The following is a 12062-nucleotide window of genomic DNA, read 5'->3' as shown; positions in this document are numbered from 1 at the left end:
AGTGGCTTCACAGCCACAGGCTTTATCTTGTGTCAGACATAATATCTGTAGAAAAATTTGAGCTGTAGGATTGCAGTTTTCAACCCATGTTTGCTGTGCAAAAGGTGAATTCTGAAAGGGTAATATTTACTATTTTGTGGCGTGGTAGAACAAGGAGGTGGGAAAAGACCTATCATATGTTCATTCTTGCAAATACAAGGTTTGACTTCTGTTACATAATGTAATACTGTATTTAGTGTAAATTTAATTATATTTAGCCAATGTTGTTTCTAGCACTTCATTTGGAGGAAAAAAAAAAATCTTGTATGCCTGACAATTGTAAAGGGGATTTTCTTTACCTTTCTACTCTTTGGTCGTATCTGATGCCATGAATCATTGGGGCCTATAGCTACAGTTTACCATAGTCCCTTGTAAATTGAATCAGAGTCAAATAAGTTAGTGTGAATCTGCTGAAGCTCTGGATAAAGACGTACCTCTAGCTACCTTGACCTAGCATATACCAACTCTTACAGCCTTATGTATCCAGCTCGCCACCTCACTGAGTACTTCATTCTTTCCTATGTTGAACCCAGTCCACCACTTTCCCACTTAAGAATCTTTCCAACGTATAAGTTTCCTACTGATCCATATGCAGGCAACAGTCTGTGAAACCCTTCTGTTCCTTAAACTTTCCCCAGCTCATAACTGTTTCCTTCCAGGATACATCCAGGTTCCCAAAGTGCAAACAAACAACCCACAAGGCTTTGAAATCTTTCCTCCCCCACCTGGCATCCGTCAGCAAAACCCTCTAATTTGCTGCTCTTACTCAGACGTGTGCAGATTAAAATCAGACTGCTGTAAAAACTGTCCTTCCTTCTCTTGGAAGCTCTTACCCTGGCTGCCCAGAGCTACTGCCAGTTATAACCTAAGTTATTATGAAAAAAATTATTTAGTCTGGTTGGACTTAATACACCCTACTGCAATTTACGGTGGTTCAACAGCATGGGCAGTTCAGTCCTCATGTGACAGTGATTGGCACTCCAGTACAAGGGAGAAGTAGATGCTTCTGGGGGGATAACATCCAGGTTTAATCCATCTTTCTTCAAGAATTAGAGGTCTTTGTTGTGCATATGTACAGGTACTCCACTGAAAGCTCTTTCTTCCATTCTATAATACTTGCACTCTTTAAAAACATAATTGAAGAGTTGTCTCTGAACCAAGTCATGTAACTTTTCACGTGTATTTATATTTAGTAATTCTGGTGCTGTAGGAAGAAAACAAAATTAGAAAGGAATAGTTAGTTTCTGCATCTTAAATTTCTTTCACCTATGGAGTTTTGTGCTTTGGTTTAGTTAGATAGCTGAACTTTTATGAAATAAGTTTATGGATTTTGTGACATAACTTTTTAGATTTATTTGCACATCCTCTGTATTTATCCTTTTGGACTAGCTCTGTGCCCCAGCTTGTATTTATAACCTCCTTATAAATCTAATATAATAATTAATTTTTTTCATGTACTGTTTATTTTCTCTTCTGACTAACGGAGCACTAATTCTAGTACTGCGTCACTAGATTTATTTTTGTATTTTTTTTCAGTCTAGGTTTTTCATTGTTTTTTTTCCATTCTTCTATTTTGTTAAGAAAAGAAGTTACAGTAAGGAGATGCGAGTTAACAGATTTTTTTTTCCTTATTGTCCGTATAGCCGAGGAAAACAAATGCTTTCCATTACCTTCTATGCTCCTTCCTACTACTTGTTATGATTTTTTTTCTTAATAGAACCTTCCTTCCATATTGTTTGTTTATCTTCTCTATTTTTCCTGTTCCATGCTGAGAACCCATGCGGTATGGCAACTAGTACCTCTGTCTGTGAAATGCATTATTGGCTAAAATACATATATATAGGGAGAAAGCTTTGATGTATTCAGTTATACATTTCTTAAGTACAAAATTACTGTTCAAAGTGTGAGTACAAGCATTTTTCCTTTTTCATGTGCATTTAATTATGATGACCTGGCAAACGTGGGTCACATCCATCAGTCTAGACAGAATTTTAAAAAATAAAAATTGCCTTTAGACACATGTTACTTTATATGCCTGTCATACATGAGTTGCAATATTGGTGAAGAACATCTGCGTTGCAGCTGGTGCCTACACTTGCAGAGAAGAAAACTGCTCTAACTCCTAGAAAAGCTAGCATAGCAAAGATCCATTCATTTTCTTGATAGAGCGTTAATTTCATAGCTATTTAAAGCCAAACTGGACTTCTAGTTTGTGTACACACATACTGATTATATTTTCCTTCTTGCAGTCACTGCAGTATCTCACTAAGGCACATAAATGTGAAATTCAATCAAGTGATTGGGAGAAAGATGTTTTGTCTTTTAAGCAAGTGGTGAAAGGAGCCATAGAGATTGCACATGGTATGTTCTGCCTGAAAATAACTTGTATTATTCATGAAAAGTGAGGAGAATATTTAATAAGCTTAGTAACAAAATAATCTTATGTCTTATCTGTTGTATTTATTCCTACTACTGGGAGTCCTCTAACATAAAGCAGTCCTACAGTACATAAAGTACATATGAGAATATACTTGGAGTGGGGCAGAACTTGTGTTCTGTGAGTCAACAAACACTGTGAATGGTAAACGTATGATTGATTCCGTTCTCACCAAAACATTTAATGGTCTAGGTATTTTTTAGTGTAAGTAAAAATGCAATAGCAGTTCATTCCAATCTTCAAATAGTCACATAATAATTTTGTTTGACTGTAGCATCCCAACATCTCAAGTGTAGTGGTGTGTATGTTTTATGGGTTGGAGGTGGACAGAACTTAGACTTAGTATGAGTAATGACTCTGCAAGAAGGATACTTTTAGCTTGGTTAGAGTGGTGTTCTCAAAATTACTTAGGAATCCTAGGACTCTTCGTTAATTTCTTTTTGGAACATTGCATTCAAACGTTGGGTATGGAAGGTATCCAGAGTTCTATTTAAATGATTATTATGACAGAGGTAATGCTTTTTTGTTTTGATGTCCTTTTCTTCCGTGTTTGAATTCTAGTGTCTATAAAGTGCAGTAGAAACAAGTCTAATCATCAGGAAGCTTTGCAGATACTTTCTTCAGCTCGGCTCAACTTACGTGGCTTGTCATCCAAAGCAAAGGTGGGAATGTTTGAGAGAAATATCTTTATATCTATTGCCAGAACCGATTTATTTGGTTTAAGTCATTTATAGATAAATAATATTAACCTGTCCCATTGCATCATCAAGAAAATGTTCATCTCTACACCATTAAGGAGCCCAATTTTAAGGAGACTTTTGTTTTCCTTCTTCCTCCAAGGCTTTGGCTGAACTAAAACTGCTGCTTTCAGATTTGAAGGCTAACTTTTAGTCTGAATTAGAATTTTACTTAGTGTAAGGCAAACAGACTCAAATGTTCAGAAGAAAACAGTTATTTCAAAGATCTTTTCCTTGTGTGAGTTATCATGAGGGGGAGCAGGGGTAGTCTGAAGAGGAATGGATGTAAAACTGCAGAAAGGGCAGTCTGTTGGGACTACTTTGCATCACTTCAAATTGTTTTATGAATGGAGTTATTTGTTAAAACAGTGAACTCCTTTTTGGTAGGATTTTCATGGATAGCCTACCAATTCAGATATCAACTGGAAATTTTCATGGAATTACATGTTTGGTTTTCAGATTTCTAGTTTGTAAAGCAAGGCACCCAAACAGCCCAAGGCTGTTCCTGCACCATTATTATCCTAATTTTATCCTCCACCTTACAATATGAGACACAGCCATTGTTTAACTGAGGACTGATCTGGAATATGCTTTCGTTCAAAATATGCTTAAATGTCTTTAAGAACAATTCTTCCTCTGCTGTGTGTGAGGTTTAGTAAATGTGAACTACAGGGCATGAGTTTTAAAACATGTGTGCTTGTGTTACAAAGTGTTGATCCATCATCAGTGTGCTAAACTTGGCTCGCTCTCTTTAAGTCCTATAATTTTTAGGATAAGGGCCTAGGAAAGTTGTTTAAGCAGACACAGGCTGGCTCCATAACTAACTGACATACATAACTCTTAGGAACGCTGGGAAAAAAATCACAACTTGTGTGTTCTGTCGTGATTCACAATGGTTTAAAAAAAAAATCTGTAGTCCTGAGTATGACAGTGGAGAAGGTAAGACTACTTGGCATAAATGTTATAAACATAAGTACAGGTGGTTTAAATTATGCTAGATAGTGCAGTTGCTGAAATACTAAGAATAAGTGAGTCTAGCAAAATGTATTCTTAACTCCTAAAGGCATTAATTAAATGAACTTAATTTTGGCAGATAATGGCGTCTCTGAGTTCTATGGCATTTCTGACAAAAGTGACATGTTAGAGATAAAGCTATTGGAGTGACCTAATTATATTTTCATACATTCCAATATACTATCTTATTTTAAATTTGAAATCATATTGAATTTCCAGAGTGTATGACTTTGGTTTAAAAACCTCAGTCATCTCCTATAAGATGCTATGCACAAAAAGTTTAGCACCGTTTATGTCTGTTCAAGTTTGACTTCTGTTCCTGCCTAATGAGTCAATATTAGTGGACGTTTTTTTTTCCTTTTAATAAAAGAAAAAGTGTTAAGAGTGGACTCAATAGTTAAGATTTCAGAAGTAATAAAGGCACAATGATTGTAACTTTCAAAAGATAAAATTCCAAAACTTCCCAGTCAGGGCATGCAATAGGAATAAATCAGTAGTTTTTGTACAAGTGAAACAATGTTGCTTCTCAGCCTTTACTAGAATCCTTGTCTGTGGCTCCCAGTTCTTCGGTCATGCCAGACACATGATGCGGCCAGACTCTGCCTAGGGCTGGATGTAGAAAATGTGTTGTGAATGGGCATTATGTTATGCATAGAGCCTTCTGGGCAGTCAGGTGCTCTGGCAAGTAGCACAGTGAGCTCTCTTCTGCTCCTTAACTCTATGCATCATTCAGATCTGACAGGTGGACTCCCTGAACAGGAGAAAGGTCCTGAAGCTGGGTCATAAATGCATGAAATGCGGGTGCTCTGGTGGGGAAACATAAGGCACAAGCCTAGAGAATGATGATGCATGAAACTTGCCCAGTCTGCATCTAGATGAAAAGATCTCTTTAACTGTGTGGAAATAATAATAATAATGAGCAAATAATTATATCATCCTGATTTATTTAGCTGTCTTAGCCAGAAAGAACCAAACTTTTCTGTCAGATTCCCAGTGTGAGGTGGTTGGGCTGAGAGTCAGAAAAGACTTTGTACGTGTTGAAGGAACATGTTCCTATTTTTGTGGAAGATATTCCTTTGTTCAGTGACAACCCTGTTGTGAAACACGCAGAAGACCTTTTTAAGGCCTTTTAAGTACATTTTTGTTTATATACGTATCTGTATTGTACCATTATGTTTTGATGATATAATGAAGACAGATGTACTCCAGAGACTTCTGGGTTAGTTTTCATCTCTAAACGTAGGCTTTTCGTTTGTCTCAAGTGAAGTATGAATCACTCTCTGTTTAGATAATAAAAGGGAAATGTATGTCTGGATTCCCCCACTCTCCTATTTATGTGGAGTGGTACCTTGCACAGCCTTGCTGTTACCTGAGTCAAAAGACGGATTTTGGCCTTCCAAAAGCACCATGTTCTGGTGCAGCTTGCCTGAAGTAACAATTTGGTAGAAAAGATCTGGTCAGACCTTGTGTATCTCAAGATTTTAGACAAGTTATTTACCCTTTTCCTTAGTTTCCCTGTTAATATATTAAGATTACAGTTTCTCGTGAGTTAGCTCTTTTGTGGTTTTGCTAATGTGTTTCAGTAGAAACTATTTTTATCTCTCTGCAGAATTTAGTTTTCTTGTGTATGAGTTAGTTATACGCAGATGCTTTTCTCCACCCACATGCATCTTGACATCAAAAGTTAAAACATTTGTGGTTTTGGAGAAAGTGACACAATATAATATGGCGCTGTGAATCCATAGACATTAAAACTCAGAATTACTACTTAATTTGCAGGTGGATTTGCAAACTGCAGTGACTGTCAGTGAGATACTGTTCTAGTTTGAGTTTCACGGTAAAATCCTTAGCTTTTGATAGGAGCAGAAGTGGGAGTAGGTAGTCAGGTCAGAGCAGAAACCCAAATTCTGTGGGATTGGTCAGTACTTTTGGACAGAAGAACATTAGATATGTGGCAGAAGCTGATGGCCGTTCATAAGTTCATCTGTTTACTGACCACAAAATGGTCTTTTTTAAGGAGAGAGAGATACTATCACTGATGCCAAAAATTACATGAAAGGTGGTGATACAAAAGCTATGGTAGCGGTGATGAGGTTCTTGAATTCTGTCTCTGCATTGAAACATAGGAACTGTAAATATTGTTTAAAATAATGTATTTGTTTCTGTTATGCAGCAACTTTTTGTAGATGTAACAAGTAGTGAGGTTTCCAGTGAGATAGCTGATGAAGTGACAGCTATGGACAACTTGATTGCTGAACTTCAGGAACTGAGCAACCAACTGAGAAACCAGTGCTGAAATACAGACCAGATTTCATGGGAGGAAGACCATAATGATGTGTTTCACTTGCTGCAGGTTCGCTGACGAAATGGTAACAATTCCAGCACAGCAACACTTTCAATAAACATTTTCCTGTACAATGCTGTTCTCGTGGTCAGCTTTCTTCAGGTTTTAGTCTGCTTTTTCAGATTCTTATCTATTCTTGCCATCTTAAAAGCGTGTGTTTGCTTCCCCAGGCCCAGATTTTTCTGGAATAAAGCGAGTTGCGTTGATAAAGTGGTCACTGAGGATCAGTTCTGCCTGAGCGCGTTAGGTGGGTGGCGCCAGGCGTTGCTAACGGGAGCAGGAGGAGCCCCAGGGCTGGAGGAGGGGGAGGAGGCGCGGCGGGAGGCCATAGCTGTGCCCCGCCCGGGGCCCAGCCAATCGCAGCGTGGCTTCCCCGGCTGGCGCTTAGCAGCGAGCTGCGTGGCCAATCAGAGGGCGTGTCTCTCCGCCGCTGGCCAATCAGAGGCGTTGTGAGGCTGCTGGGTAAGTGGCGGGAGGCTGTGGTGAGGCGCGGAGGGTGCTCGCCTGGTGGCTTGGCTGGCTCCTTTGTAACTCGGTCTTCGTTGCTTACAGGGGAGCGCGAGCGGGGTCCCAAGAGCGAGAATGTGGAATTTGCTCTCTTCTGTTGCTGTTATTCCTGAAGTACAATCGAAGCGGCAGGGTGTTTGCAGCATTAGGGCTTGCCAGGAGTTACTGCTCACAACATTATTATTTCCCTCAAAATATAAATAACTTGGGTCTCATGCGCGGTAGAGCAGGACTTCACGTGGGGCTTTTACAGGCACGGGGAATTATCTCTGCTGAGGCAGCAGTAAAACTGAAGGCTAGTCTAAAATACTTATATTTGACTGGACTTGAATAGCTTGTTTTCAAGTATCTGACTTACATTTTTTTCTTAAAATTGGAGGGGTGGGGTTTTTTTTCAGAAACCTATGCAGAGTAGTTTCCTCACACACCGTGATTTTTGACTCTTTCTCCAATATAAGAATGATGCAGTCTCCAGAAATGTAGTTATCTTTATTCTCTATATACACACCATATGTGGTATGGTCATTAAAACTATACAATTACTACATGGCAACAATGTTGTCCCTGAAGAAAGGGTCATAAAGTAAAAGGAATCCAAAAAGAATTAGTTAATTGGGTTTGAAACAAAGGTAACCAAGTGTATTTAAGTGTGAGGAGGGGAGACCATCTTGGCATCTTTAGTTATCCTTGTAAAGCTTTTTAGAGTGAAAAATAAATTATTTCCTGGCAATATTTTAACAAGAAGTTCCCAGAAAAATTATTATCTTAACAAAGGATAAACCTGTTAGTGAAGGAGAGCTGGCTCCAAAACACTTCTTCACTGAAATGGTCCAGAAAGGGAGGACGTACTAAAGTTTATGCAGAGTGAATTTGCTGGAAATGTTCCCACTTTGCTCATATATACATAGTGAGAAGCATGCATAAGTGAAAAAAAAATGAAGTAATGATAGATGGGAAGTTAACATTTCAAAGAATATTAGAGAAACCTGTGAGAAGACCTTAATTTCCTTCTGCTTTCAATTTTTTTGAGAATCTTCTTTTGTTTCTAAGGTGGTCATATGAAAAAATCATTCCTCTTCTAATATGTCTCTCCTGCAGTCCTTCATATGTTTTCTCAACAGAGAAAAAAAATCTCTGTTGTTTTTTTCATACGCACCTCCTCTCTTAGAAGATGTGTGGAATATAAACAACTTTCTTTCTCATGGTATGGCAAAACCCTGCTATCCCTAGACAGTGTGTTCCTGAGGAGCAAAAATGGTTACTGTTAGAGCAGCACAGCAACTTTCCTGTAATAATTAATGTAATAGGGACTTCAAAAATATATATAAATATACACTATTTAAGTAGTGTATAGGTAAGTATAAGTAGTGTAGGGAGGCAGGAGCTGGATTGCCACTTTGGAGAGACTGACTTTTCAGACTGTTTTTTGACCATCGTTGAAAATGTCAACCACTACATCCATGAGGCTGAACACCTGATGTAAATCTCTTACCCTGTACTGTTTTTGCTATCTCTTTGTTTTAGTGACATTTTCATCTTGCTCAGATAGAGGGTTAGCCTGTATTAATTCTTTGATGAGCTCATCACAGAGGCCTTTCAATATGTTACAGAAACAAAGCACCCTCACTTTTGAATAATGTTCATTTTTTGTGCTGATGCCAACATCGCTTAGTTCAGAGTAGCTCCAGGAGAGCAATGTCATGAAGACAATATTACTAAAAAAGCCTTGGCTGTCTTTCACATGCAAAGAAGTCTGCCAGAATGAGAAGAAGAAGGAATATTTTCCAGACTGAAAACTTTCCAGATCTGCATCGCAGGGGGAACATCTGTCTTCTAATGTGGGGATGCTTTTCACTCAGCTGATTCCCTTGACAACTTGGGTATCCTTGTGGGCTTAGCAAAACCGTGTGGTCCTTTCCCAGTGTAGATGATGTCACATCCACAAACATCTGTGATATTTGCAAGTGCAACATGTACACCTATATGTTAAAACTATTTGAAAAATGCCTTTAGTGTAGCATTTACCTGACTAATATTTCACTGAAATGGCTTACAGTCCATAACAGAATGCCAGGAACTTCCAGTTGTCTTTTTTGGCTTTATTTGTATTAGAAATTACCTGTTTGATCATCTCTCTGCTGTTAGAAATAATTTGGTGTGAAGTAGTGGTAAAACAGATGAGTCTAGATTTTTGTAGTTTTTGTCTACCCAGACTAGCTAAACAATTGTCTCAGGTTTTGGCAAAGGGCAGGAATCCAGTAAAGTCTGAAGGAAAAATGATTTCTGAAGGAGAAATTATTTGCATGACCTGAGAGGGTTCAGTGCATGTGTTTGACCTAATATGGTTCAAATGACAATATATTTTCAACCACCAGTGGGTAGAGCCCAGGAAAAGGATCTCCTGATTCATTTGGAGAGCTGTGTCTGCACAGCGGGAGTGCACGCAGCTGCGTGTGGTGCTGAAGGGTTTTCTTGGGTTGCGACATAACAACAGTCACTTCTACTCATGAGTAAGGGCTGGTGAGGCCGTGTTGAGTCAGGCAGATCGTCCCAAATAAATGCTAGTAAATGTTCTGTTCCATGCCACGTCATCCTCGACGTTCTTTCTACTGTGTTGACTGGTGCGCTCAGGAAGACAGGCAGTTTTCATCCCATGTATAAGCCTTGGAATAATTTCTCAGACCTAAAAATAGTATATGGCTTATACACAAATAAAGGATACATTTACAAGTTTAGATTAAGGATACGTATGTATTTTGGTTAAAACTATACCTCTAATTATTTTCAAAATAAATAAGGCAGAGAAAAAAAGGGATTAATTTTATCCTGCTTTGGAGTATTTCTGCCCAAGAAGGTATAAGGTCACTCTGAAATTATTTTGGCTTGGCTCTTCTGTTCAGTATTTCTGTCTCAACGTCAGCAGATGTATGAATGACAGTACAGATGGACATAAAGTATTTCAGAGGATAAGAGGAGGCCAAAAAAAAGACTTACTAATTTCAGGCTAATACAAACTAAAATTATATACAAGTGCTTCACTATTTTTCATCTGTGTTCACGCAGAGAGCTCTGTACCAAAAGTGCATATGAAATAGGGAAAAGACAACAGCCGATTGTTACAACTTGGGTTCTCAACTAAAAAATAAACTGAAGCATGGTAGGAAAATCTCATTCTAAACAGGAGAAAATTGTCAACATACAGGTGGCTCTATATTTATACATATATATATATACACCTAAATATCTGTAGAATGGGTGTGTCACAGAACTGAGTTGTTAATACTGAAATTATAAGAGATCTTTACAGGAAGATAAAGCTCACAAAAGTAGTGTACAATACAGAGACCGGAACATATGGCATCTTTCTCTCTGTGCATTTCTAGCATGTTTGCCAATGAGGAATCTAAGTGTGATTAGATAGGATCAATAGGATCCTGCATAGGATCAATATAGGATCGATAGTCCGTGATTTCAAAGATGACTGGTTATTTTAGGGGTACAGTTGAAGAAACTTTTAAAGAAGTTTGACCTTTAAAGTAAGAATGCTAAGCACACTCAGAAAAATAAAGCCTTTCCATCTGTCCTATGTTAGACATTCAAAATCCATATTCAAATTTGACAGAGTGTATTAGAAGGTCTTAGTCAGAATATGGGTCATCTAAATTTGTTATTAACAGGCAATAACTAGAGAATTGGTAGATGTTCGCTGAAATTCATGGAAAAAGCCCTTTACTCTCATAAATTAAAAATCACAGGGCTGACTGCCTGAACTTTTAATTTTCTGCTTTCTTTGTTTCAATTCTGTTTTCCATAGAGCTTTTTATTGCTGGTCTACTGCTTGGGCTTAAAATATGTAAACAGATAAATCTTAACATACGTTGTTTCCTTTCTTTTTCACATAAGACAGATTTCCACTGATGTCTGCAATTACAAAGCTGTCCTTTCCTGTATTTATAAAGCATTTTTTAATTTAAATACTAATGGAAATGATTTTATATTAGGGCTGAGTAATAAACAGCAGGGTATTGAAATGATTTTGTTTTATCATAAAATTGTGGTGATTACCTTGAATTAATACAGATGTGTATAGCAGTTACTTAAGAAGTGCTTTAATTTGTTTTACTTAAGAAGTGCTTTAATTTGTTTTTCTTAAGATGTTTTATGCACAGAAGTGCATATAAAAGTATGCCTATCCCCTACTGAGAACTTCCAAACCAGTAACACTTTTTCTGGGGATAGGAGGAAGCTGAAAAAGGTGAAAGCAAATCAGGCCAGATGTAGGAAAGTCCATTTGGTATGTTATATATGATAGGTTTCAGAAATAAAGCTGGCAAACTTCACAATGTAAATAGCAATAAAATATTTGCTATTATGCAAAAGCCACTGTCATACTGCAGTACAGATAGCTTTTGCACCATTCAGAAGTACTTATAAATAGATGGGTTTCAATCGACAAGTAGCTTATTCAGGCATGTGCTCAAATATAGTAGCTGCATTCATTAGACAAACATTTCTACTAATCCCTGAGCTACATTAATAGAAGAGTAATCCTTTACAGGCTGAATGTAGTAGCAAAGTTCCATTCCCTTCCCCGTTCCCTTCCCCGTTCCCTTCCCCATTCCCATTCCATTTGATTTTTTAGCAAGAGAGGTGAAAATTGATAACCCTGGCACTACGTTAAATTAGAATTCCTTGCTGAGCATGGAGACACACTTGCGCTTAGAACTAGCTTATAATACAACTATGTCTTAAGAAGATTTGTTTATCTGTTTATGCTGTTTAAACAAACACAAATCCCACAGAGCAATAGCAGTCTTGCCTTTTGTTTTTGCTCTCTTTATAGCCTTCTTCCTTTCATTCACTTCTTTAAAACCTTTGATTTGTTGTTAAGGCTAGGAAACTAAATTTGTGCATTCAGGCTGGCTTCACTGAGCAAGACAAGGATGCTGGGTACTGACAAGACAAGTGTATGAGTCACTGCCTT

General features: G+C 37.8%; 1 protein-coding gene across 1 annotated transcript in view; it reads left to right on the top strand.

Annotated features, from left to right (window-relative positions):
* Window positions 1-6645, top strand: part of TTC27 (tetratricopeptide repeat domain 27) — a 139853-nt gene extending 133208 nt beyond the window's left edge. The window contains exons 18-20 of the mRNA XM_062573626.1: window positions 2289-2400; window positions 3038-3138; window positions 6401-6645. Of these exons, the coding sequence (XP_062429610.1) occupies window positions 2289-2400; window positions 3038-3138; window positions 6401-6523 (336 nt within the window). The 3' untranslated portion in view covers window positions 6524-6645. The remainder of the gene's footprint in view (window positions 1-2288; window positions 2401-3037; window positions 3139-6400) is intronic.
* The last annotated feature ends 5417 nt before the right edge of the window (window positions 6646-12062 follow it).

This window comes from Rhea pennata, chromosome 3 (genome assembly GCF_028389875.1).
Source record: "Rhea pennata isolate bPtePen1 chromosome 3, bPtePen1.pri, whole genome shotgun sequence".
Taxonomy (NCBI): domain Eukaryota; kingdom Metazoa; phylum Chordata; class Aves; order Rheiformes; family Rheidae; genus Rhea; species Rhea pennata.
This window is presented reverse-complemented; position numbering and strand designations above follow the sequence as displayed.